This window comes from Mauremys reevesii, linkage group 9 (genome assembly GCF_016161935.1).
Source record: "Mauremys reevesii isolate NIE-2019 linkage group 9, ASM1616193v1, whole genome shotgun sequence".
In the NCBI taxonomy this organism is placed as follows: Eukaryota; Metazoa; Chordata; order Testudines; family Geoemydidae; genus Mauremys; species Mauremys reevesii.
In genome coordinates, this window is record NC_052631.1 from 312,410 (window position 1) to 340,333 (window position 27,924).

At 40.1% G+C, this 27,924-nt stretch overlaps 1 protein-coding gene across 14 annotated transcripts in view; it reads right to left on the reverse strand.

Annotated features, from left to right (window-relative positions):
• The window catches only part of DLG1 (discs large MAGUK scaffold protein 1), a 344,209-nt gene that overhangs the window by 125,351 nt on the left and 190,934 nt on the right, over positions 1 to 27,924 (reverse strand). For 7 of the 14 annotated variants that reach the window (XM_039489073.1, XM_039489071.1, XM_039489069.1 and 4 more), the window contains 4 exons: positions 25,271 to 25,321; positions 22,430 to 22,554; positions 8,463 to 8,632; positions 7,542 to 7,678 (listed from right to left, as the gene is read on the reverse strand). In XM_039489073.1, coding sequence (XP_039345007.1) covers positions 7,542 to 7,678; positions 8,463 to 8,632; positions 22,430 to 22,554; positions 25,271 to 25,321 — 483 coding nt within the window. Of the gene's footprint in view, positions 1 to 7,541; positions 7,682 to 8,462; positions 8,633 to 22,429; positions 22,555 to 25,270; positions 25,322 to 27,924 lie in introns of all 14 variants that reach the window. The other 7 variants (XM_039489067.1, XM_039489063.1, XM_039489060.1 and 4 more) reach the window with 1 other exon arrangement.

The window sequence follows — 27,924 nt, forward strand, 5'->3', positions numbered from 1 at the left end:
CTCATTTTTGAGAAACTTGGCAAAGACCTTTTTCTCTCCTCTCCCCCACCCAACTGGAATTGGAGGGGGAAATGGAAAAGGTCTGGTACGTATGGCTTTCCACAACTAATGTCAGGGGATGGACAAACAGAACTTGTACTGGGTTGAATCGGCATCTCACTCCATTTTGGAAGTGATAGGCAGTGCAAAATATCCAATATAGTTTCTTGCAAATGCTGAAGGCCAATTTAAAATTTTGTCTGTGCCTGCAGAGCCCAGATAATGCAGGCAGTAGCAAAAATATTTTTGAGAGCTGAGCCTTAAAACAGCAACTTTAGATTTATGTCATCTAGAAGAGCCCATACTATAATAGGGAGAACTGTTGTAATAATGGGTCTTTAAATTTAATTTAACTGTGAGCTCAATTGTAAGAAGTGAGCGAAAATTCATAAAATCCCACAATAACCTACAACAATACATGTTGATGGGAAAAGGTGCAAAAGGCAGACAGAAGGACTGAATTAATCCAAACAGGAAGACCTATGGATATCACTCAAGGACTGTGTTAAGATCATACCTGGTAAACAAGAGAAGTGGGGACTAACAGGCGAACAAAATATTTCACCCACCACTCCCTTTTTGGGTCCTTAAAAGAAAAAACTTTTTTTTTAAGGGATGCAACTGCCTGTAAACTGTTTGAGAACCACCACTTACCAACAGTGGAAGAATAGGAAAGGAACAAGCTTTAACGTCTTGGATGCCACTCCCACCGTCTCCTGGGACCTCAGAATCCACTGTTACATCGCTGGGCCCTCATTATCCTAATCCTGAGAAACATCCTGGGCCAGACAAAGGTGCCCAGATGACATGCCACCTGCACCTTCCCACCCCTCCTTATTTCTTTTCTTTCCTATTTGACTTCTGTTTAACCACAGTCCGGCTTAGCTGGCCAGGACTGTATATTTTGCAACATTGCTGTAAGTCTGTGACCAAAGAGCCAGCTAAAAGCAATGCCCACAGCAGCTTGATGCTGGTAGAAGTCTGCCAGGTTTTGGAATGGATGATAAGACTGTGTGCTCCGTGCTTGTATTTGTTGAATAATGAAACTGCAAGTGAGAATCAACATAAGAGACAGAACCTACATTTTCTATCTTTGTTGTTCCGCTCTCTCCTGTCTTGTGTGTTTACTTTGTAGTTAATTGGGATCAGACTAGCAGCAGCAACAGCAGCTTCAGGCAGGCCATCTCAACTAATTTTTTCTCCTTTCCACCAAAACAGGAGAGTTATCACAATTTTAATACTATCTAAAAGACTGTCAAGCAGAGTTTTTTACTTCTAAAAACTCTTTAAAGCTAAAGGGAAAGGGAACAAGGGATAGTGTTAAAATGAAAGCCTTACTTAATACTTTACATTTCCAATGCTATAACTGTTTTTACTTGTTTTTCTTTATCTTTAATAAAAGATTTGAAGAATTTTTAATGGTGTTTGCCATGGTACTAAGCAGGCCAAGGTATCTCTACCTGAATCCCAAACTTTGTTTAAAACTGTTAATGTTGTACAATGACAGGGTCATGTTAACACTATTGACTCTCTGGATCCATATATTCCATCGAAATTAACACAACAGAACACCAGGAGTAAAACAAAAAGCAGAGACTTTTTCTGCTGCTTCTGTAATTCTTTAGTTTACTTATACATCATATTAAAAATGTATACTGTACCTTTTGAATACTATTATTTATAAAGCACTTAACAGTTTTAAAGCACCATAGTACATTTTTTGTCTATTTAATGTTTTCATACTATGCAAATCAATTCCCTAGGATCAAACCACCTTATATTGATGTTACAGTTTTTGAAGACAGCTATTTTAACTCATACTATTCTTAGTGAATAGATATTGTAATTTTATAATGCATCTATAATTGAGTAGTATAATATTGAGAGAGTTGAAAAGCTATATTCTGCCTGATTTGGAAATTGTTCCTCAGATTAGATACTAAAATCAGCTTCATTACTTTTATTCATAAGCAGAGTATGTCAACACAGTAGATTACATGTTTTACAAGTCTTTTGGCTGACATCAAAAAACTGATTTTGGGAGTATTCCTATATATGTTAAACTGTGGATTTATTTTGAATATCTCCAGTAAAATAACCATTTCTCCTCCAACCCACATAAAAATCCTACACTGGATTATATTAAAATATTTTCTTACTCTTTGATTATGCAAATTTCCTTTAGTGGCTGAAATACTGCTGAACCAAATCATTTATCTAAAAGCTAGACTTAACGGTAAGAATTTCATAAAATCAGAAAAGCTTTACAATTTCTGAAATCTCTATTAATATAAACATACTGAGCCTTTTGTACATTTTTGCCAACATGTTCAAATTATACTCCCTTTTTTGGGTGAAGGATTATTACCAGGAATACCAGACTCCTAGATCTGGTTTCCCACTGATAACCCTCCCAACATTTTTATACTCTACATATAAATTATAACTCTGTAAACATTAACCCTCTGAAATAAGGGTTGCAATTAATCTTGAAATAATAGCAAAACTCCAAGAAAAGATTCTTGCAATTATGACATAGGCTAGTTCCATTCATGCCATCAGTATGCACATGTATCACGCAGTTGACATTACTAGAAGGCTTTTAAGAAATTGCTTCCAAGTAATTGGCATTTTTGTGGATCTGATATCTTGAAATACCAGTCTTTGCATCTGTACACCAAGTTTGCCAATACAATACTTTATATTATTATTTTTTATTACAAATAGTTGCACTGTAAAAAAGATAAACTAAAATAGTATTTTTCAATTCACTTCATACAAGTACTGTAGTGCAATATCCTTATCGTGAAAGTGCAATCTACAAATGTAGATTTTTTTTTCTTACAGTGACACAAAAATCAGAAGGGATTTTTTTTTTTTAAAGGGTACAAATATTCAGTACCCAAAAGCATTCTTGGCTCCTCTGGAAGAACAGCTGTTCCATTATATTTATAGAAATATAAAATGGATATTTACAAAAAAATGATCCTACTTAAATTTTTTCTACCTCTTAAGAATTTCTTCTGTTAGTGTTTAACTATCCTGACAATTTTAAATAATTTGAAAATCAGGAACCACTCAGATTTTCACACAGTTGAGCAGAGCCACATGCAGAGAGCCAAAAAATGTAAGGCAGTCCAAAAGTTATAATGCACAAGTTCCTAAAAGTGCGATTATTTATACAAAGTAATGGTGCCAACATTTCCAGTGCATGACCAGGTGAAAAAATAGAACATGGGGGGGGGGGGAAAATCTATCTATACCAGTAACTTGGCAAATATCACTAATTACTTATTAAATAAAATGAGTGAACATTAAGTTCCTGTACAAGTCACTCATTACTAATCGGGGTGACATAACGATGAGATTTTTACCATCCACACATTCTGCTCTGAAAGGGGAAGAATTACATATTCATACTCCAACACCTTTACTAGAAGTTACTCCATAAACTTTTATGTAACAGGCTCTCTTCCTCACTAAAGTTTACTTTTACAATTCATGCAGTAAAAAGTGTGCCATAAAGGGCCAGCTTCCATTTTTCTAGCCTCCAAACTTAACTCTTTCACAAGGTGATGATGATTCAGTAAGAGTGCTACATTTTCTTTAACAAAAAAACCATAACACAAGTTGCAGGTGTAAAGAGTTTCCCTATGAAACTTTAATTCACCAGACAGGTTAGATACGATTTATACCGTACAGGTTACCTGACTCCCTTCAAGTCCATTCAAATATACTACAGGTAAGATAATTTTTCTATTAATGTAGTCTCTTATAAGAAATTATCATTGGTATCCTTATTCTCTCTCCTCTGCTCCTTCATTACTTTTTATACCTACTTGTTATGTCTTAATTAAACTATAAGATCTTTGGGGCTGGGGCTCTCTCTTATTCCGTCTCTGTACAAAGCCAAGTATAATGGGGTCCTGATCCTGGTTGGGGCACTACATTAAAATATTTATACTTAAAATGTTTATTCAGTGCGCATAACACATCACATTTGATACTCAAATGAAATGTATGCCATAACCTCAAATCACAGAGACCTGGACATGAAACTCTGAGGTTGCACTCAAATGAGGAGAGAGAATAGCTCTGCAGAGTAGGAGTTTGGATCCCCTGAACTCCATAAATCCTCCACGAACTGTTGAAACACAGCCATCAGCATGGATGCACTATGCTGCCTCATTGTTTTTGGATTTCTTCCCTGCCCCATGCACTTGCACTGCAATAGAAGCGTGCTGCTAGGAAAACCTGGGAACCTCCAATAAGGGGGAATCTAGAGCACAGAAGAAGTTCACACAACAGCAATCCCACTGTGGAAACTCGTTCTCTCTCCGCTGCCAGACCATCCCCCTAATTCACAGATACCCCCATCGACACCCCAAATAATAAATGTTTACAAAGTGATTTGCAGATGAAAGCTCAATATAATTGATAAATATAAATAAAAGCAAAACGAGTGATTTTCGCCTTCAAATCATTTTACTAACATTAACTAACCCACGAAAAACCCTTTAAAGTAAGCTTATAATTCCTCTGTTTTACTGATGGGGACCCAGCATAAAAACTAAGGGTCAGATTCTTACTCTTAGAGCAAGGATCACTTTATTCTAGGACTGTCAAATTATTAAAAAAATTAATCACATTAATCAGAGTTTTAATCACATCGTTTAATAACAAGAGAATACCATTTATTTAACTTATTTTTGGATGTTTTCTACATTTTCAAATATACTGATTTCAATTACAACCCAGAATACAAAGTATATAGCGTTCACAGAGTTTAGCATATCTGGCATGTAAATACCTTGCAATACCAACTACAGAAGTGCCATGCAAATGTCTGCTCTCACTTTCAGGTGACTGTACATAAGAAGCAGGCAGCATTATCTCCCATAAATGTAAATAAACTTCATAGAATACTAGGGTTGGAAGGGACTCAGGAGGTCATCTAGTCCAACCCCCTGCTCAAAGAGGGACCAATCCCCAGACATATTTTTGCCCCAGATCCCTAAATGGCGCCCCCAAGGATTGAACTCACAACCCTGGGTTTAGCAGGCTAATGCTCAAACCACTGAGCTATCCCTCCCCATACTTGTTTGTCTTAGCGATTGACTGAAAAAGAAGTAAGTAGGATTAAGTGGATTTGTAGGCTCTAGAGTCTTGCATTGTTTTGTTTTTGAGTCCAGTTATGTAACAAAACAAAAAAAAATCTACATTTGTAAATTTCACTTTCATGATAAAGAGATTGCACTACAGTACCTGTATAAAGTGAACTGAAAAACATTAGTTCTTTTGTTTATCTTATTCACAGTGCAAATATTTGTAATAAAAAATCATTAGGGCTGTCGATTAATCAAAAACTCAAAAAACTTAATCGTGATTAATTGCAGTTTTAATTGCACTTTTAAACAATAATAGAATACCAATTGACATTTATCCATCCATGCTGATGAAGCTTGTTAAAAATGCATTAATTAAATATGTGACTGAACTCCTTGGGGGACAACTGAATGTCTCCTGCTCTGTTTTACCCTCATTCTGCCATATATTCATGTTATAGCAGTCTCGGATGTTGACCCAGCATGTTGTTCATTTTAAGAACACTCACTACAGATTTTACAAAACACAAAGAAGGTAGCAATGTGTAAGCTATCTTTAGAAACTGCAGCAGTCAACCCAAGGTTTAAGAATCTGAAGTGCCTTCCAAAATCTGAGAGGGACGAGGTATGGAGCTTGCTTTCAGAAGTCTTAAAAGAGCAACACTCCGAAGCGGAAACTACAGAACCCAAACCGCCAAAAAAAGAAAATCAACCTTCTGCTGGTGGCATCTGACTCAGATGATGAAAATGAACATGCGTCGGTCTGCACTGCTTTGGATCATTATCAATCAGAACCTGTCATCAGCATGGATACGTCCTCTGGAACGGTGGTCGAACATGAAAGGACATATGAATGTTTAGCATATCTGGTATGTAAATACCTTCAAATGACAGCTACAAGAGTGCCATGCGAACGCCTGTTCTCACTTTCAGGTGCATTGTAAATAAGAAGCAGGCAGCATTATCTTCTGCAAATGTAAACAAACTTGTTTGTCTGAGCGATTGGCTGAACAAGAAGTTGGACTCAGTGGACTTGTAGGCTTTAAAGTTTTACATTGTTTTATTTTTGAGTGCAGTTATTTTTTGTACATAATTCTACATTTGTAAGTTCAACTTTCACGATAAAGAAATAGCCCTACAGTATTTGTATTAGGTGAACTGAAAAATACTATTTATTTTGCTTTTTTACAGCGCAAATATTTGTAATAAAAATAAATATAAAGTGAGCCCCGTACACTTTGTATTCTGTGTTGTAACAGAAATCAGTATTTTTGAAAATGTAGAAAACATCCAAAATATTTAAATAAATGGTATTCTAGTACTGTTTAACAGCGCAATTAATCACTCAATTAATCACAATTGTTTTTAATCGTGCCATTAATAGTGATTCATTTTTTTAATCGCTTGACAACTCTAACAATAACATTAAATGAGCATTGTACACTTTGTATTGTGTTGTAACTGAAATCAATATATTTGAAAATGTAGAAAAACCTCCAAAAATATTTATAATACATTTAAATTGGTATTCTATTATTGTTTAACAGTGTGATTAAAACTGCAATTAATCACCATTAACTTTTTAAATTGAGTCAATTTGTTTTGAGTTAATTGCTCGAGTTAACTGTGATTAGTTGACAGACCTACTTTATTCTATGAATAATTGTATTGCTTTTGCAGAGTAAGATGCTATTCAGTGTGAGTAGGTCTGGCCATGAGAGCTGGAATTAGAACCTGTCTCCTAGTCTCATGCTGAGATCACTAGAGCATTCTCTGAACACAGTAGGATTACTGGTGACATCTGGGGCAGTTGAAAATTATTTTCTTTCTTACACACTGAAGACAGCTTTGAAGTGTTTGCTTTGAGAAAAGAAAAAAGAAAAAAAACAACAACTCTAAACAAACCACTAATGAATGGCAGTGCATTTTGTAAACTAATATAAGATGATGCATCTAATTCCAAACCAGCCATTCTTAGTGACTGGTATGCAGAAAATAAGTAAGTGGGTTCCTTACCCTTCAGGGATTTTTAGGGCAGTAGATGGTAGTGTTACCAAAGGCTATTTTAAATGTTAGAATTGCCTCGTGCCTCTAGAGACTTAATGGCAAAATCTGGAAATGAAGCATGTTGATTGCTATAGGACACAGTTCTGATTTTTCAACAGAACATTTAACCCAGTTTGAGACCTCAGAGATTATCTGAAATGAGAGAGACTGAAGATGGAGAATTTATTTTAATATTTACATTTATTAGAATTTGTACTAGAAACAGTATGTATGACGCATCTGTCTTGCAAGGCCTATGGACAGCTCCCTTAATACTTAGCTGAATTATGGCATCATTTTGTATGTACCAAGAAGTAGTATGCGCAGAAGGGAAAGTACACCTTTACTTACAGCTAGAAGTTTGTCTCCAATCTGAAGTTTGCCATCTTTATGTGCTGCACCTCCTTCAATAATTTTAGTTACATAGATACTGTTGTCACCAGGAATATGCTGATTTCCAACACCACCAGCTATGCTGAACCCAAGTCCTGCTTGAAAATAAAGTCATTTTTCCAGAGACCTTTTAAACTTTTAATATCAATTTGATGTCAATCACAATATAATTGTACTCCATGCAACTATGGTGCTATAGAAATAATTATAATTTAACATGACACGGGTTATTGAGCAGGTATAGTACAGCTGTTAGAGCAGTAACTAATATTTTTTAAAACACAGTAAAATGATCAGAATTCCTCCCAAAAAAGAGATTTAATTTTTGTCGGAGAAGCAACATTTACAGAGAAAGGTAGGTGAATCACTCAATTGCAACCACACAGCTCAACTACAGTAATTGTAATGATTATCCAATCCTACCACTTCAAAGAATAGTTTTGTAATGTTGCATCATCTGTAAGTATGGAAACAAGCAGAATGGTTTCTCTATGTAGTTTTTTCACCTTTGAAGAAATATCCAGAGATTTCACATGAAAAGTTTATTCCAGTGCTAAGACCGATATATTCCTCTTAAAAATGACTATATTATCAAGGAAGTGATTTAACTGGGCACAAATTGTTTGCATTTAAAAGAAAATTATTATGCATGCTATATGGATGAGGGCAGGTGTTTGCCAGAACTATTAAAAGCTTTACTACTGCACTTAAAATGTATCTGTCTTCATGTGCATTATTCCGATGTTGCCAATCCTCAAATGTTCCATTAGTAATGTGGACTAATATAATTTTTGTGTACTCACCGAGAAATAATGGCCTGCAACCTACTGGCAACTTTATCCTTTTTTGCATAACAGAAACTTTATACTTGCCACATACCTTTTGGCCCTTTCACAAGTTTTATCTCCATTATTTTTTCTGTGACTGGTTTTCTTCTTTTGACATACAACCGCACAATGGATCCTGCCTCCTTTAATGCTTCAACTGCTTTGCTGTGTGTCACATCACGAACATCCACTTCATTTACTCGTAATATGCAATCGTTAACCCTGAGGACACCAATGCTTTCATTTAGTTGAGGTATTATAGGTAAGGCTACGTTAATGTCATGGAGGTCATGGAAGTCACAGAATCCGTGACTTCCAGAGACCTTTGTGACATTCTCTGCTTCATCGCCAGGGGCTACAGGACTCTGGCAGCCAGCAGGGCCCTTGCAGAGTTCCAGCGACAGCAGCGAGAGAGAGCCCTCTGCAAGGTTACAGCGATGGGCAACAGCCTCGTGTGTGTGTGGGGGGGGGACGGGGGACAGGAGGGGATGCCTCTGGCAAGCGGCTGGAGGTGTCCCGTTTGCTCTTTGGGAAATATGGTCACCCTGCAGCTTCCAGCTGCTGCGGGCAGAGGGGGAAACCCACAGCTCCCAGTGACCATGGTGGTGGGGGAAACCATGGAGCCACAGCAGCAACAGTCACAGACAGGTCACAGCTTCCATGAATTTTTATTGCCCGTGACTTGTCTGTGACTTTTAATAAAAATAACCATGACAAAATTTTAACCTTAATTATAGAGTAGTGAACATATTAGGTGTCCAATAGCATTTTAACCAGATGAAACTGTCAATAAAATACAATACATTATATATTTTTTTGGAAAATATATGGATTAAATATTCTTTAAAATAAAAACATTACTGAAAATGCAACATAAATAAGTCCAATTAAGAAGGAAATAACAAATGATTTTAAAAGAATATTTTGTTTACAACTAAAGATCAAAATGTTTTCTGATAAGAGAAGGTTACTTACCTGTAACTGGAGGTTCTTCGAGATGTGTGGTCTCGATCTGTATTCCACACACAGGTGTGCATGCATGCCATGCGCCTGAGTCTGGAAGTGTTTCCTATCAGTGTCCACTGACCCACCCATGCATGTGCATCCCCTCGTGCTCCCAGCCAAAAGTATAATAGGTAGTATGATCGACACCTCTCCAGTCTCCCTTTTGTTACCTTAGAGTGTAGCCCAAAGCAGAGGGGATGTAAGGCAAGTAGTGGAATACAGATAGGGACCGCACATCTCAAAGAATCTCCAGTTACAGGTAAGTAACCTCTTCCTCCTCTTTGAGTGATGGTTCCTATGTGTATTCCACACGTGACTCATGAACAGTGATCAGTGCGGAATTCGCTGCAAGGGTGCTAATGGAAGTGCGGTCCTCAGTACAGCTTAGCTGACTGCTGTGTCTGTAGCTGCCGCTTACTTGTGTGAGGGCATACTGGCTGTGAAAGTGTGGATGGAGCACCAAGTGGCTGCATGACAAATGTCTTGCCAGGGCACATCTGCACATCACTCGCGTAGAGTGAGCCATGATTCTATCAGATATGGGTACATCAAACTAGTTGTAGCATTCCAGGATGCACCCCGAGACCCATTTGGAGATTGGTTGAGAGGAGAGGGCTTGACATGTGGACCGTTTGGCAATGGCCACAAAGAGCTTCAGTGACGTGCAAAAGGGTCGAGTACTGTGAAGGTAGAAAGCCAGTGCATGACGGACATCCAGGGAATGCAGGATCCTGTCAGTGGGGGAGATGTGCAGTTTGGGGCAGAAAACAGGTAGGTGAATGCACTGGTTCAGGTGGAATTCCCAACATGACCTTCGGGAGGAATTTAGGATGGAGCTGAAGGGACATCTTTCTTCTTGTGAAATATAGTGTAAGAGGGGGATCTGCTATCACGGCTATCAACTCACTGACCCATCTGGCTGAAGTTATGGCTACCAGGAATGCCATTTTCATGAAGAGGTGGGAGAGGGAGCATGTTGCCAACGGTTCAAAGGGTGGTTTCATGAGGGTGGAGAGGAAGGGATTAAGATCCCACGCAGGCGTGTGCTTTAGTGCTGGTGGAAAAGTGTTGAGTAAATCCTTTATGAAGCAAGTGATTGTGAGATGCATAAACACTGAGGTGCTGTCCACAGAAGGAAGAAAGGTGCGACTGCTGCCAGTTGCACCAATATATAGGTGATAGCTGGACATTCTGAGGGTGAGAAGGTAGTCCAGGACAACTGGTATAGATACAGCATTCAATGAGTGATGGTGGGCCCATAGTACGAAGCATCTCCATTTTGCCTGATAGCATGTACTGGTGGATTCTCTCCTGCTCTGAGTAAGGATTCACCATAGCAGGATGAAGCATGCATGGTCCACCATCAACCCCCAGCCAAATACCAAGCTGTGAAGTGAAGTGGCTCGGCTTGGGATGCAAGAGTCTCCCCCGACTTTGTGAGAGTAGATCTGGGAGTGTGTGAAGGTGGATCGGTGTATGAGTGGAGAGTTGAAGAAGGTCCATGAACCAGAACTGTGATGGCCAGAATGGGGCTATAAAGATCACGGTGGCTTTGTCCCGGCAAACTTTGCGGATTACTTGCAGGAGGTGCGGAACGGGAGGGAAAACGTAGTGGAAGTCTCCTGTCCAGGACAGGAGGAGAGCGTCACCCTGCATGTCTTCCCCTACTGCTCCTCTGGAACAATAGAGGGGCAACTTCCTGTTCTCATGAATGGCAAAGAGGTGTCGTAGTTCTCGAAGAGGCACTGTATCATGGCACTGTGTAGCTCCCACTCATGATAGACGTAGAGTTGGCTGAGCGTGTTGACTAGGGAGTCCTCAATGTGTGCGAGGTACATGGCTTGAAGTGTTACATGTTTTTGGTGCACCAGTTTCAGAGGCAGATGAACTTGGAACAGAGGGAGGGAGGCTTGGTGCCATGTGATTGTAGATGTACACGACTTCTGTGATGTTGTTGAAGAGGAGTTGAACATAGAGAGATCAAATAAGTGGAAGAAAGGGCCAGCATGGTCAATGGATCACCCGGAGCTGTAGCATATTTATGGGCATCCTGGCTTCCCAGGGCATTCACACACTCTGGGCTGTGTGGTGGTCTAGGTGGGCTCCCCAACCCATGAGGGAGGTGTCAGTTGTGATGGTGACCTGGGGTGTGGGTAGAGTGAAGGGGGTGCTAATTAAGACTTTGGAAGGATCAGTCCACCATGTGAGGGAGGCTCTGGGTAATGAGGCCTCTGGTCTGCATATGGTCCATGCTGGGTTCATAGGTGGAAAAGAGCCATGCTTGGAGGCAACGCTTGTGGAGACATGAGTGTGGTATCACATATGGCGGAGGAGAGAGAGGTAGCAGTGCACCATGGTACCGGGCCTGCAAGGCAGGTCTGTAATGACAGACATCAGTGTTGTGAAGTGGTCCACTGGGAGGAAAGCTCTTGCTGTGATGGAGTCAAGCCATGCCCCAATAAACGATATCATCTGCATAGGTGTAAACACCAACTTGTTCTCCTTGATGCAGATACTGAGATGTCAACAGCATGCAAAGGATAAGGACTGTGGCGGTTACTTCCTGGTGCGAAAACCCCATGAGAAGCCAGTCGTCAGACAGAAGAATACAGAGTATCTGCATTTGGGCCGTGACCTCAGCAAAGACCTTTGTGGGCACATGTGGAGCCATTGCTATACCAAACAGGAAGATCCAAACCAGGTAATGGTGGTGTCCCACTCAAAAATGGAGAAATTTGTCATGGGCCGAATGGATATCTACATGGAAGTAAGACTCCTTCATGTAGATAGCTGTGAACCAGGCTCCCTGGGGGAGGGATGGGATAATAGATGCCAGTGTTACCACTCAAAGGTCTAGAATGCGACCCTGCCATCTGCCCTTCTTTGGGATGAGGAAGTACAATGAGTAAAAACCCCGTCTACTGTAGTGATGTGGGAAAGGCTCTATGGTCCCCTTGAGGAGCAGAGTGTCCACTTCTTGTTGGAGGATGCATTCGTGAGAAGGGTCCCCAGTGGAAGTCTGGGGTGGGAGCAAAGAGGTGGAAATGAGAGGAATTCTCTTGAGTATATTTGATGGATGATCTCCAGTACCCAACTGCCATGTGGCAGTAAGAGGGAACTGGAAATGCATCAACCCTCTCAGCTGGGAACATGAGGGGATACACATGCATGTGTGGGGGTCAATGGACACTGCAAAGAAACACTTCCAGACTCAGATGCATGGTGCACACGCACATCCATGTGGGAATACACATAGGGACCATCACTGGAAGAAGCAGCTTCAGTTTCAATATATTTTAATCAGAATGTTGCACAAACTATTTTTTACATGCAAAAAAATGTGGTCAGCACTTAAAGGAAAGAGTAGCTAACTACTGCACTGTTCAGCAAACTAGGAAGCACAGGAGGAAACGAAGCTAGAGTTTTAACCCACACGTTAACAAAGAACTTCCTCTGTTCTGCTTTGAAGCATAGCCTTCCTGCTTTGACAGGTTAATTATGTCACTGATGGCTTTGCTGTCCATTTAATGTGCTGCTGGTGCTGTACTGACATTCTACTAAAATAAACAATGTTTAGACATACCTGATATGCCTGGTCTGACTGCCAGCAAGTTCTGGGAGATGTAAGCTGTGCATCAGACAGCAGTCGACAGACTAATATGGGGCCCTGAATGATGTGTATTAAGATTCTAAAACAGCAAACTGCTGCTGTCCTGGGGTGCCCCCTGCCCCCATCCCAGATCCCTTTAGTGGCACAGACCAGCTGCATCTGCCTTGCCCCTCAGATACAGAGAGGCAATGCACTCCAGTTACTTCAGGGAAGATTTCTGCAAGCCTACCTTCACAGCATTATTCAAACATGTTTCTAAATGAATGTATACATACATGCCTGTGTCCACATGCCACTCACACATAGCTCCAACCACATTCCTCTTTCTGCATCACAGCATCCATGCTCTTCATCTTTCCTTCTCTCCACCAGCTCCATTTCCCCATCCTTACCCCTCTATAGCTCCCACCATACTTCTTCCACTCCACATCCCAATCTCCACCTTCCTCACAACAGCACAAATGCAGAACCCACATCCACACCCTCCTCTGCCTATTCCTCACCTCTGATGACATCTACCCCAACCATAGATTCATAGACCCTAGGACTGGAAGGGACCTCGAGAGGTCATCGAGTCCAGTCCCCTGCCCTCATGGCAGGACCAAATACTGTCTAGACCATCCCTGATAGACATTTATCTAACTTACTCTTAAATATCTCCAGAGATGGAGATTCCACAACCTCCCTAGGCAATTTATTCCATTGTTTAACCACCCTGACAGTTAGGAACTTTTTCCTAATGTCCAACCTAAATCTCCCTTGCTGCAATTTAAGCCCATTGCTTCTTGTTCTATCATTAAAGGCTAAGGTGAACAAGTTTTCTCTCTCCTCCTGACGACACCCTTTTAGATACCTGAAAACTGATATCATGTCCCCTCTCAGTCTTCTCTTTTCCAAACTAAACAAACCCAATTCTTTCAGCCTTCCTTCATAGATCATGTTCTCTAGACCTTTAATCATTCTTGTTGCTCTCCTCTGGACCCTCTCCAATTTCTCCACATCTTTCTTGAAATGCGGTACCCAGAACGGGACACAATACTCCAGTTGAGGCCTAACCAGCGCAGAGTAGAACGGAAGAATGACTTCTCATGTCTTGCTCACAACACACCTGTTAATGCATCCCAGAATCACATTTGCTTTTTTTGCAACAGAATCACACTGTTGACTCATATTTAGCTTGTGGGCCACTATAAACCCTAGATCCCTTTCTGCCGTACTCCTTCCTAGACAGTCTCCTTCCGATTCTGTATGTGTGAAAATGATTGTTCCTTCCTTTGCACTTTGCATTTGTCTTTCTTAAACTTCATGCTGTTTACCTCAGACCATTTCTCCAATTTGTCCAGATCATTTTGAATTATGACCCTGTCCTCCAAAGCAGTTGCAAACCCTCCCAGTTTGGTATCATCTGCAAACTTAATAAGCGTACTTTCTATGCCAACATCTAAGTCGTTGATGAAGATATTGAACAGAACCGGTCCCAAAACCATGGCCTTCTCTCTCACACCAATCCTCATCACCATCTCCACCCCTTCAGTGCCACCACTCTTAACCTCATGGACATCCCTCTCCTTCCCTTCTTAAGCTCTCTCTTTAAAAAGATCTCATCCATGACCTCTTTATCTCTTCCTCCTTTCAGCTCCCACAGAGACCTGGATCCCTTCATCTGACAGGGCATCTGCCCTCTCTGACACACCTCACCAAGGTATCACCATGGGCTTCTCCCCCATTCTGATGCTTCCAACCCCACTCCTCCTCCTCCTCCCCATTTTTTCCTTTTTTGAGCAGCACTGCGTCTGACTCTTCTCTCCTCCTCCATGCTGCTGTCTCCTATAGTCTACTCCTGGCTCTCTTCCTGCCCTCAGTCTCCCACACTTACTCTAGGTGACTTCAGCTTCCATGCTGATGACCCGCTGATCCCTTAGCTTACATTTCTTCACCCTCCTTTCTTCATTCAACCTGCAGCTCTGGTGCAACACTGCCATTCACCAAAAGGGCCACTCACTTGATTTGGTCTTATCCAACTCCCTCTCTGACCTCTCTGTTACTGAGTTTCTCCACAGTGACCATCAACTGGTCTCTTTCAAAATCACCCATTAGCCCCCACACTCACACCTTGCTCTCAGCCCTGTCCTCCCTTCCCTTTCTTCTACTGATATAGTTGATGACTCTCCCCATGCTTTGCTCTCCTTCACCCTTAATCTTTTTACCTCTCTCTCCTTCAGCATGTCCTTCAGAGGATCCTCCTCATACCCTCATACTCTACCGTGGTCTCCTTCTCCTTCTTCTATATCTTATAGCTGGGTAATCTCATCTGCGAACATGAATTCAACTACATTTCTATGTGGATGACTCACAGATTTCTCTCTCTCTACTCCAGACCTGTCTCCTTCTGTCCAAATTAAAATCTCAGCTTGTTTCTGTGACATCTCCTCGTGGATACATAGCCATCAGCTCAAGTTCAACCTGGCTAAAACACAGCTCTTAATCTTCCCTCCTAATTCCAATTTGACACCTACTGTCTCATTCGTTGTGGACATCACCACCACCCTGCCTACCATTCAGGCCCATAAACTGGGTGTCATCTTCAGCTGAGTTATCCCTCTAGGTGCTCACATCCAGGTTATGCTTAAATCTTTCAGAATCTTTTTGCATAACATTTCTTAGGATACAGCATTTCCTAACCATCCACACAGATAAAACTTTCATCCAGGCTCTTATCCTCTTGCTTCTGAATTACTGCCTCATCCTTTTCTTTGGCATTGGCAAATGCAATCTTGCCACTCTAACATCCATTTAGAATGCAGCTGTGAAAATCCTTTTCCTAAATCATCACTTTGAACATGAAACCTCTCTCATTGCATCTTTGCTTGCTCTCCTCTATCATATCAAATATAAGCTACTTGTCTTCAGATTCAAGGCCCTTCATGACCTATCCCCATTGTACCGATCATTTCACATTCAGGATCATAAGATCGACTCCTGCCTCTACTGAGCCAATGATGACAGCCTACATCAACCATTTGTTAAATTTTCAAACAAGCACCTTCATACTTTCTCCCATGCTACCCCTCAGACTTTGAAGGAGCTCCCTGTAAACATCCACAAAACTAACTCAACATCCTCCTTCAAATTTCTCCTTAAAACGCTACTCTATCATAAAGCCCACAAAAAGTGTGACATAGTTAGGATGCTCAGACCACAGCCTACCATGCTGACTAGTATCGGCTCATTGTTTACTTGTACACTCTCACTGGTTTGGCCGTATACATCTGTTGCCTCTTGTCTAATAATTAGATTATTTTTCTTCTGACAATGGGGTCCTGGCCTTGACTGGGGCAACTATGTGTCACGATAATACAAATAAATAATAATACGCATAATTAATTCCAGAACTAGCTCTGTAAATATACATTAGAAGGAACACCAGTTTATCTTAAGACAAATTTTTGTTTTACACAGTAATGCTGGCAAATTCTTGAAACTGTTCAGAATTAAAAATTCCATAAAGACTTTTAGAAAAACTATTCATTTCAAAATGCTCTTAGAGCTATTCTGCATAAATCAGTGAATATTACCTAACAACGTGCCAACCTTTTGACTAGATATAATGAAGCATCTTAAATCTAACCTTGTTTGCTTGATCAGGTAAGTATCTCGGCCAAGAAGATGCTAAGACTAGTTTTCAAGGAAACACAGAATAGTTAAAACTGAATTCTAGAAAAGAAGGCTGAGCTACTAGAATAATTACAGAATCACTTAGTCCAACCCACCATGCATACTGAGTAAACCTAGACTATACCTAATAGGTGTTTGTCCATCCTGTTCTTCATATTCCAATGCTTAATTATCTTTACAGTTAGGAAGATTTCCTAATATCTAAACCTCCCATGCTGCAGATTAAGCCCATTACTTCTTATCCTACCTTCAGTGGATACGGAAAACAACTGATCACCATCCTCATTATGATAGCCTTTAACATATTTGAAGACAGTTATCAAGTGCCCCCTCAGTCTTCTTTTCTCAAGACTGAACATGCCAACTTTTTTCTAACTTTTCCTCAGAAGTCATGTTTTCTAAATCTTATCATTTTTGTTGCTGTCCTCTGGGCTTTCTCCAATTTGTCCACCTCCTTCTTAAAGTGTGGCATCCAAAACTGGACAGAGTACCTGAGCCTGAAGCCTCACCAGTGCTGAACAGAGTGGAACAATTACCCCTCATGTCTTACATATGAGTCTCCTGTTAATACATGCCAGAATTATAAAAGCTTTTTTTGCAACTGCATTACATTGTTGATTCATTCAATTTGTGATCCACTATTGCACAAATCCAAGGAGTATGGGGAAAAAAGCAGGAAGAACTGCAAGTATTAGTATATAAGCCAAATTATAACTTAATTGGCATCACAGCAACTTGGTGGGATAAGTCTCATGACTGGAATATTGGCATAGAGGGCTATAGTTTGTTCAGGAAGGACAGGAAGGGTAAAAAGAGAGAAGGTGTTGCATAATGCATCAGGAGTATATACACTTGTTCTGAGGTCCAGAAGGAGGTAGGAGGCAGATCAGTTGAGAGTCTGTGGGTAAAGAGTAAAAAATAGGGGTGACGTTGTGGTAGTGGTCTACTATAGACCACCAAATGAGGAAGAGGGGGTAGATGAGGCATTTCTATAACAAGTGACAGAAATACCCAGAACACAAGACCTGGTAATAATGGGGGACTTAACTAATCAGACTTTCTGTTGGAAAAGTAATACGGTACAACACAAAATTTCAAATAAGTTCTTGGAATGTATTGGGGACAACTTTTTTCTCCAGAAAGTAGAGGAAGTAACCAGTAGGACAGCCATTTTACACTTGATTCTGACCAACAGGGAGGAATTGTTTGTTAATCTGAATGTGGAGGGCAAACTAGGTGAAAGTGATCAGGAAATGACAAATTTCATGATTCTAAGGAAAGGAAGGAGCGAGAGCAGCTTAACAAAAAGGCAGATTTTAACAAACTCTGAGAACTGGTGGGTAAAGACCCATGGGAAGAAAATCTAAGGGAAAAAAGAGTTCAGGAGAGTTGACAGTTTCTCAATGAGACAATATTAAAGACACAACTGCAAACTATCCCAGTGCCATGGAAAGATAGGAAGAATGGCAAGAGGATCTCTTTAATGACCTGAAAATCAAAAAGGAGACCTACAAAAAGTAGAAACATGGACAAATTGCAAAGGAGCCATAAAAAAGAATAGCACAAACATGTAGGAACAAAATCAGAAAGGCTAAGGCACAAAATGAGTTATACCTATCAAGAGACATAAAAGGCAGTAAGAGGAAGTTACTCATCTTGTGTAGTAATGATGGTTCTTCAAGATGTGTCCCCCTATGGTTGCTCCATTGTAGGTGTGCTTGCATCCCTGCGCTGCTGATCACAGAACTGCAATAGTCACGTCCATTAGGCTCACGCAGGCACGGTCTCCTCTCGTGCCGTGCCACGAGGCTAGCCAGCGCGCACGAGATAACCCTCCTCAGTTCCATCTCTACTGCAGAGTCATTGACAAGAACTCCAAAGTAGAAGGGAGGAGGGTGTGTTTTGGATCACTCACAGGGATACGCATCTTGAAGAACCATCATTACTGCCCAAGATGAGTAACTTTCTTGTGGTGCTCCATGGTAGGTGATTTCTGAGCAGTATCCCTACTAGGGGGCTGGGACTTCAGAGTCGGGTCAATTACAGATGACAGTACTGTGGAGCTGAAGATGGAATTGGAGGCAGAGTCACCAGTGATCACATAGCGTTCTGCAAAAGTGTGGACGGATGCCTACGTTGCCGCTCTACAGATCTCTGAGACAGGGACATTCTTGAAGAAGGCACAGATGAGGAGATTGACTTTGCAGAGTGTGTGAAAATAGAGTCTGGAGGGGTCATGTTGTGAGCTTGATAACACTGTATAATGCAATTTGAGACCCACTTAGACCACCTTTGGGCTGATATTGTAGATACCCAGTGACCAGAGTGTAGACATTAAATCCTTCAGGGTGCAAAGGGAGGCATCAGTCTTCTCTGCAAAGAGCTTTGTGCCCTCAAAGGAGAGGTTCTCAACAGTTGACTGCACCTCTTTTGGAAAACCCAATGGAGAGCCATGACGCTTGTTGCATCACTGTGGAGATGGACCTAGCTGCTTTGTCTGCCGCATCAAAGGCAGATTGCAGCAGTGTCCTTGCCACTACCTCTCCCTTCTATATAATGGCCTTAAATAGGTCATGATATGACTCTGGCATCCCCTCAATAAAAAGAAGACTGAGGGGGGATTTGTCAACTGTCTTCAAATACGTAAAGGGCTGGTATAAGGATGTCAGTGATCAATTTTTTCCCATGTCCACAGAAGGTAGGACAAGCAGTGACAGGGTTAACCTGCAACAAGGAAGGGTTAGGTCAGATGTTAGGAAAAACTTTCTAACTGTAAAGATGGTTAAGCACTGGAATATGTTACTATGGGGGGTTATGGAATTCCTCACTGGAGGTTTTGAAGAACAGTTTGGACAAACATGTCACTTGGTCCTGCTACAGGCAAGGTGCTGGACTTGACTTTTTGAGGTCCCTTCCAGCCCTACATTTCTATGATTCTGCAACCCCCCAGATCCTTGTCTGCAGCACTAACACGGTGTTCTCCATTTGCATTCATTCATCTCCATTTTTCCTTCCTAACTGTAGTACTTTGTACAGTTCTGTATGGAATTTCATCTTTTCAATTTCAGATCAATTATCAAATGTATCAAGGTCACTTTGAATTCTAATTCTGTCCTTCAAAATGCTCCATCATCCAAGTCATTAATGGAATAGTACTGGACCCAGGACAGACACCTATGAGACCTCACTAGATATGACCTGAGAATCTGATAGCGAACCACTGATAACTAATAATATTGATCAGAGGGGTAGCTGTGTTAGTCTGGATCTGTAAAAAGCGACAAAGAGTCCTGTGGCACCTTATAAACTAACAGACGTATTGGAGCATAAGCTTTCGTGGGTGAATACCCACTTCGTCAGATGCATGTGGATACTGAGTAATGCGTAATGATAATTTGTAATTAGTTTATAATGATAAACATTAAGATTTCAGCTAACTTCTACAAGAAACATACCACTAGAAAGTGAAGTAAAGAAGTCCAAATGGTGAAATAAAAAATGGAACTAAATTAGTTCTATCTGCAGAACTACACTGTGTAAGTATTATTCACTGACAAAAACCTTCATTAACGCAATTAAGGTTGCCCAGAGTTATCTCATGCTGTTCCAGAAGGTCAAGTTCAGCAAAATTCAAATCTTTGCAAATCAGGAAATACAGAATTAAGGTACATGCCAATGCCGCCTTAACTCTGACCGCCTAGAGCTGGCAATAGTCACTGGAAATGATCTGAATGCACTCCAGATGCATTCACCGTATTAGGTGTAGCTGTGCCGAATGGTGGAAGCAGTAGCTGGAGCAGCTTGGTAGAAGTTTAATTATGATCTGAGATCTTCCCAACCATAACTATCTGCTGCATAGGAGACTCAGAGAGACATGGTGAGGCCCATTATTCTCAATTAGATGGTCTCAACTGAATGGGAACACCTCCTGCAGATGAATACAACCAGAAACAACAGCTCTGAGATGTGTTAAATGCTCCTTTTATGTCAGTGGTTGTTCCTGTCCCCTCTCCCCAGTGCTGGAGAGATTGTGATATGCATCAAGCACGCCCATTCTCAACTCCTCATCCCAGTCTCAGCAGTGAGTTCTCTGTATATTCTCCCACCTTGCAGGTTCTCGGCTCTCCATCCAGAGGTGCAGGGCTTCCCTAGATACTGGCTCACTTGGAGAGCAGGGAGAGGTGCTCAGACACCCTTACAGGGACAGGTCCCTCAAATCCCAGTTCATTTGAATTGGAGCAGAGAGAGAGGCTCAGACCCTCCAAAAACCTAGTTCACAATAGGGGGTGGGGAGTCACACCCGCATAGATGAGCAGCCCCCCCTCAGCATATACACAAGGAGGCAGGCCCCCCAGATCACAGCACTCACACAAGGGGCCAGGCAACCCAGATCCTGTCACATACACATAGGTGGGGGGAGAACACAGTTCCTTCCCCTCTGATCCTAGCTGACACACCACACACGTGTAGGGAGAAAGCAGGGCTAAAAGAACCCTCTGCCCCAACTCTCCCCCAGTCACCCTGCCACTCACCTGCATGTCTTGCTTCACTCCCACTCTTCGTTCCCAACCTCTCTCCTGAGCCTCCCATCCTTCCTTCCCTACCACACATCCCCATTTTATCCCCCTCCCCTCACTGCAGCCCCAAACAACTCCCCTTCTCCCCCCAAACTTGTACATCCCCGAATCCTTCTCCCCTCCTAACAAGCATTCAAATGTCTAATTCCCTCATCATCCAAATATTTTGATTATATTCACTCAAAGTTTAAAAAATAAAATAAAAACAGCCAAACCAAAAAACCCCAAACTCACACCCTGACAAAGGCAGATTTTAGCAATATGCCTTCAGACCTTTTCCAGATTCCTGCCTTAGGTGGGACTCAAACTGACACAGGCTGGATAGATCAGGTTCACAGGTGACTGCTTATCCGCTTCACCTATACAAATATCGAATACATATGGAAGAAAACTTTGGAAAAATACATAAACCTTAAGAAAAGCTGTTTAATTCAGGGACTGTATCTTGGGAACCCCTTGGTAAACTGACCCCAAATTTGGATCACTAACCCTACCCCTGTGTCCCGATGAGTTCAGACTCAGTACATCTGAAGAACTGGTGTAGAAAAGAAAGGTGCCTTTTTACTCCCACTCTCCAAGGCTGGCTGGAGGGGGGGGGTCAGAATTTAGAGACGCTCATGGTCTCCTCTAAATGACGATCTATAGAGGTCCCACGGGGATTTTTGTGTTGATCCATAATCAGAAGAGTGCTCTGCCTCTTCCTGACATGACTCCTTCCCCAGGGTCTGGGTAGAGTGCATGATAGACATGGACTCTATATCACCTGTGGATTCCCTGTCAGGCCAGAGCTACGGTTGAGAATCTGTCCCAATCGCTTCTAGACAAGGGATGCTCTTAAACTAAATACTTACCTGTTGTCAACAGTCCTAATGAATTAAGGCAGACCAAGAAATTAGTACAATATATTTACACCATATAACAGAAAACTGAATTCACTAAATTAGAGCTGCTGGATTAAATACAAAACAAATAAACCCTTTCATTAAAGTAAAAATTATTTGTTACTTACAAAATAAACTCTGCATAAATTATAGAGTATTGCTTCTTTTAAATTATACCAGTAAAAGAAAAAAATAAATAAAACCACATGAAAATGTTTTGTCCTTTCCCTTCTAATAAAAGGCACAGCATTCAATAACATAGTTGACATACCGTAATCTTCCATCCTGAGCAGCTGCACCCCCTGCTATGATTTTTGTAATGAAAATACTTGAGTCATCCCCAATGTGTGGGTTGTCCGTACCACCTGCAATGCTAAAGCCAAGCCCTGAATTTCCCTGAAAAATAAATATCACTTATTTGCATAATTTTCTTTTATAAATTAGTAGGGTAAAAGCAAAACAGGAGAGAAAACATCTTATGTTTTATCAAACAGATGTAATTCCACTCCTAGTGGAATGCTGAGAATATATTATGTACTACAGGATAACATTTATTTTTATTATTTTGGAAAAAATGGTGAGAAGCTGACATGCCTTTCAAAAATAACAGAGAAAGTTTCTACTATGGTGTAAACTCAAATTTGTGCATCACTACAGGAACAAGTGAGATTGTGTCAATGTTCATGTTAACAATAACAACTAATCAATAATAGCTACTGTGGTTTCCTCTTTTGAGACAAAAGAATCCATCTGTTGAAAAACTGTTCCAAACATACACACACTGCAGGAACTGGAATGTCTGATTCTGTGAAACACCTGATATTTTGTTGAAATGCTACAAATTATAGACTTTCTTATCCCGTAAATCCTGGAGAAATCATGTGCTTATTGTTTTCAGCAAATATCCTTCTCTCTTCCTTTTATCGTTTCAAAGGGGGGAAAAATGTGAGAAACATAAAACATTATGAATGTTAAAGTATATGTTTTAAAGCCTGATCTAAATATACTCTATTTGATTTAAAATAGCAGCTCACTGCTGACTTGCCTATATTACTGTCCTAAACCTTCTGTGGTTCACACTACAAAATTACTGTGCTATAAAGCTACACTGTTAGAAACTTTCTTCAGATGCTTCCCCACCTTGCTCTATCAAAGCATCTCAGTCTTACACTAACACAGAAGCTGTTTCAGTATCTGTCTTCTGCCAAGTAGAGTAATCATGGCCATATGGCTGATAGTTTTATAAAGTGGATAAATGAGTGGACTAGACCAAGAACACTTCTGTTTCACTTGTGAACGCAAACTAGAACAAATGTTGCAATTATGCAGCTCAAAGAGATTTTTAAAATTCTCAAATTGAGAGAGTGCAGCTCATGCTAGAGCAGTGAGCTGATTGCTTTCCACCTGCAATGCACATTAACCACCAATGCCATGACCTCTCAAAATAATTAGCTACTGCGGCTACATCATTTGTGTCTCTATAACATGTTGGTATTTCCAGTCACTAATGTATTAATATTTCAGTTCATTTCAGATTTATTTTTAAGGTAAAGGAGAAAGTACAAAATCTTTCTATTAATTTTGAATTATTTTGTACGCTATTTTACCCAAAGATGTTTCTTGCTCTCTACCCCCCACAAATCCTCCCAGGGGACAAAAGGGAAGTAAACAGTTTGCACCACAGATGAAGTTGTGAATTTCCTCTATTTCCCTTGCTTTAAATCACCACTCACCACATCAAGACACCATAACAGAAATAAAAAGTCTAATTTCCTCATTAAGATCTGAACTGAAATTCATATTCTAGAGTTTGTCAACATTACTGCTTGAATGAGAAGGGTCTCTGTTGAACCCCTCCATTTCTGCTGACTGATTACAAAAGAGGCTAGGTGCCTTAACAAAATCTGGGTCGAGTACTACTACTCTGCTAGATTTAGTGTCTGTTTATTTTATTTGTCATTTACAAGTAAGCTGCAGGGCTTGTTTGACAATGCTATGGCTCTAACTGGAATGCAAGCTCATGGAAGGACAATGGAAATTACAACAATGACAAATGAGTTTTATTGTTAAATGTGGACTGCTCAAACTGTTAACAAAAATCGCCAGAAATCTTGAGCACAAAAATATCTCTGCAGTTGCCATATACACTGCTCAAGTCTTAGAGAACCTGGAATACAGATGTCAAAATGCTTCATAAAGGGCCATTAGAGCAATGTGTATGATAATTGCAGTGCCAGTTTCATACTTAAGGTTTTGAGATTTTTTTTTAATTACTTGAATTTTTCACAGTACTCAAATGGCAGAAAATCTCAAAAACAAAATAAAACTAATTTATTTAAATTAAATATATTGCCAGAGCACTGCAACAATACAGAGTCAAATATCATTTAATATTACAGTTTAGATTTTCAGTCTACAATGTAAAGTACAATATACTATACTGTTAATGAATTCTCTGTTATTCTGTTAAAATGTTTATTAGTTAGGTAGATAAGGAAATCAAGTCATGACAACAAAGAACCTAATATATATCTCAAAATGTTTGGTTTAACTGCAACATCTAAGAATTTTTCGTCTCACCCAAGCTAAAATACAAGAGCAGTTGGTACACAGACTTCAGTACTTCTACCTTCTATACCCGGGCTCAATTAGCAATTAAACAGGTGCCAGGGCTCAAGCAATCTTTTGACTTTCATAACTGATGAAGCAAGCCCAGGGTTACCGGGGCTATGAACTTCAAGCTTAGAGTTGCTGGGGCTCAGCCCTTGCAAGCCCTGACACGAATTAAGCACTGGTCTATAGTGTACTGATATAATTATCAAAACTCACAAGACAGCAATTTTGGAATGGCTATAGAAGTTCCAGCTCAATTATCAAAACAGTATTTAACAAGTATTAAATTAAGAATATAAAGTGTGTGCAAAAGCAATAAAATTTGTGTGCCTTTCATACTCACTACTCAATACATTTCATATTTAGGTTAAATTAATAGATCTAAAAATAAACAGTATTGCTGTTTAACCGCAGGAAATCAAGAGGCCAATCTTTCAATATACAAATAGTATGAATTTCCTTCCAAATACAATTTATGGGAAAGCATTTAGAATATTACCCTTTCAAGTGTAATTTCTTCATATTCATAATCTGCATCCGTGCCATTAACCTAAACGAAGGAAAAAGAAAAAAGTTCTGTAGAATTTTCCACTCCACATAGCACAGAACATTTGCTCAGTACTCTGACGGCTTACTCCCATCTCTGCAGATTGATTCAAAATCCCCTGTAAGCTTGTATGCATCCCAGTATACCCCCTGCTCTAACCACTACATTGTGTGCCATACACTCACTTGAAATCTGAGTTTCAGCCAGGCTGATTTAGATTTAAGTTTTTAAACCCCCTTCGGTAGCTGTATGCATGTTAAAGATATGAGTTCTACATACTTCGGAGTAATAATCTTCTTTAATGACTTTGAACAAAATGAAAAAATCTCTAGAGATGCTAGAGATTAAATGATTTATTTTATGTTTAATCTAAAGAGATGCTGAGACCACCATTCTTGCCACTGTACCTATTCCTGCTAAGTGGCAGCCGTGAAATGGCAATTCTGCATACTATTTGTCACTGGAAACTAATAAAAATACTTAAACTTTTACTCAACATTCACAGTAATATTTGTCATTTATTATATATTGTAATCAAACCTTCAATAAAAAGAGGAAAATAAAACAGAATGTTTTGTAAGTTAAACTTAAAACTCAAATATTCTTTCAAAGTTTTGTTCTAGGATTTGGTGTAGCATGTTTCTGTCTTTAGAAATGAGTTGCAGTTAAGAGGAAAGCTTCCTCACCCCAAGGTGAGATGCCTACTACTGTCTGTGTTGGAGTTGAAATCCTGTGCCTTTCTTGGAATGTGAAAACCCATTAACAGTTCAGTGGAATTTGGCAGTAGCTTTTTGCTCCTGTTGCAGTGGTAGGGATGCTCCAAGCAATGTCTTCAAAGCAGCTGTGTTGCTAAGCCAGTGTCTGGCAAAATAGCATAGCTTTACCCTGTTGTCAGCAATAACAGCTCATTCAAGTTAGGCTTGGATTTCCTTTGGATTTTTACAAGAATACCCATAGTGGCCCAACTTTCTATAAACATTAATGTTACTGTCTTAATTTTCCAACCCAAAGTAAAAGCCTCCTGGTGTCATAGGTCTAGGAATAGCTCCTTGCACATAACAACACAGTTTTATTTCTGGTACTAGGGTATTTCCTCTATTTTTTCTTCTTATCACCATCATGGAGTTTTATGGGTTGCTGTACCTTCTAATCAACATCAAGAACCCTTACCCAGTGTCCTTCTGCTTTGGCCACAATGGTTTTTAGCTACTGGTGGTGCCTTCACCTGAATGTTTATGGCAATCAGGAACCTCATCTTACCTCCCCATATAGTTTCAACTATCCCCAAATTGGTGTTTATCTCTATGATTAGCCTGATACCTTGTACGTATACTCTGTACTCATTGCCAGTTGTTTACTAACTACTTTTGAGTACCATTTGGCACAGTTAGCTCTACCTTGTTTTCCAGTTTCTATTACCAACTGCCCTCTAGGTGCCTCTGTCAGTCACCTACTGAAATTTGAATACTGGTCTTTGTCATATTTATCTTGTGTTTCCCTTACTGGAAATAGATGATTTTATCTCACTTCTATGACCATTTTGTAATTCTTTTTCATGCCTTATTTGATTAATTTAATTTGATAAGTTGGACACAGGGGTCACTCCCTTTACTAACAACTGCCTGGATCTTCTGATCTCAAAGCAATACTGTCCACAACTTCTGGCCTCATTTGAAGTCCAATTCTCTGATCACATTTTAATTTCTCTCTGTGTTTAAACAGTTCATTCCCACTTCATCTGACTACAGAGGTTTAAAGCCACTTAAGCACTGATTCTGATAAATTCAAGAATTAATCCTGTAGTCTGTTGTACTCTCTTTTCCTGCTAATGCCAATCCTTGAGTGAATTCAATTATATGAAGGCATGGGTGAGGACTTCATCTTACACTGCATTGAGTAAAGTAATGTGTGGGAGTGATATAAAGAGAAGGAAAATTCAGATTAAAAAGTAATACCAAATTTATAGACATCATAGGCAGATGGAAGGTTTGAGTTGAAGAGTAAGCCAAAGAGGAAGAGTTGTGTTTGAAGATGATCCTTTTGCCCAAACGAAGCACTGTTTAACATTCAGCTGGCTGAAGTTGAGACAAAGTCACAACTTTCCAGGAGAGTCAGGATTCATTAAAAGGTATTGAAAGATTTGTACGACATTGACAGCTAACTAGTGTAGGACTGAGATCTTATTACTTGTTCCATGAACCATGTTGTTCGAGTCTGCTTCTAAAATTGTCAGTTTAATGAGCAACTACTTGTTAATGCCAATTCCTTGTTGCAATACAAGATGTTTTCCTCTACAATATTTTTAAATAGGTTAGTCACAGTTAATGCCATTTTCAAAGAAACTATATTAAGTTCTAATTGTAATTTTACTACTTTACTTTCAATTGCTTCATAGCTGATTCATTACACAGATGTTGCCACTTCTTTAGTCTTGTTCTATTTCTCAAATCTGGGTTCAAAGATGCCCATTCTACAGAAAGCGTATCACAAAGTTTTGAAGGATTTGATCACCACAAGATCACAAGGCCTATCTTTAGCCTTAACTTTGCTAGATTTTATGGTATTTAAAACAGTATTCTCATCTACTGTATTACTTGTTTTCTATT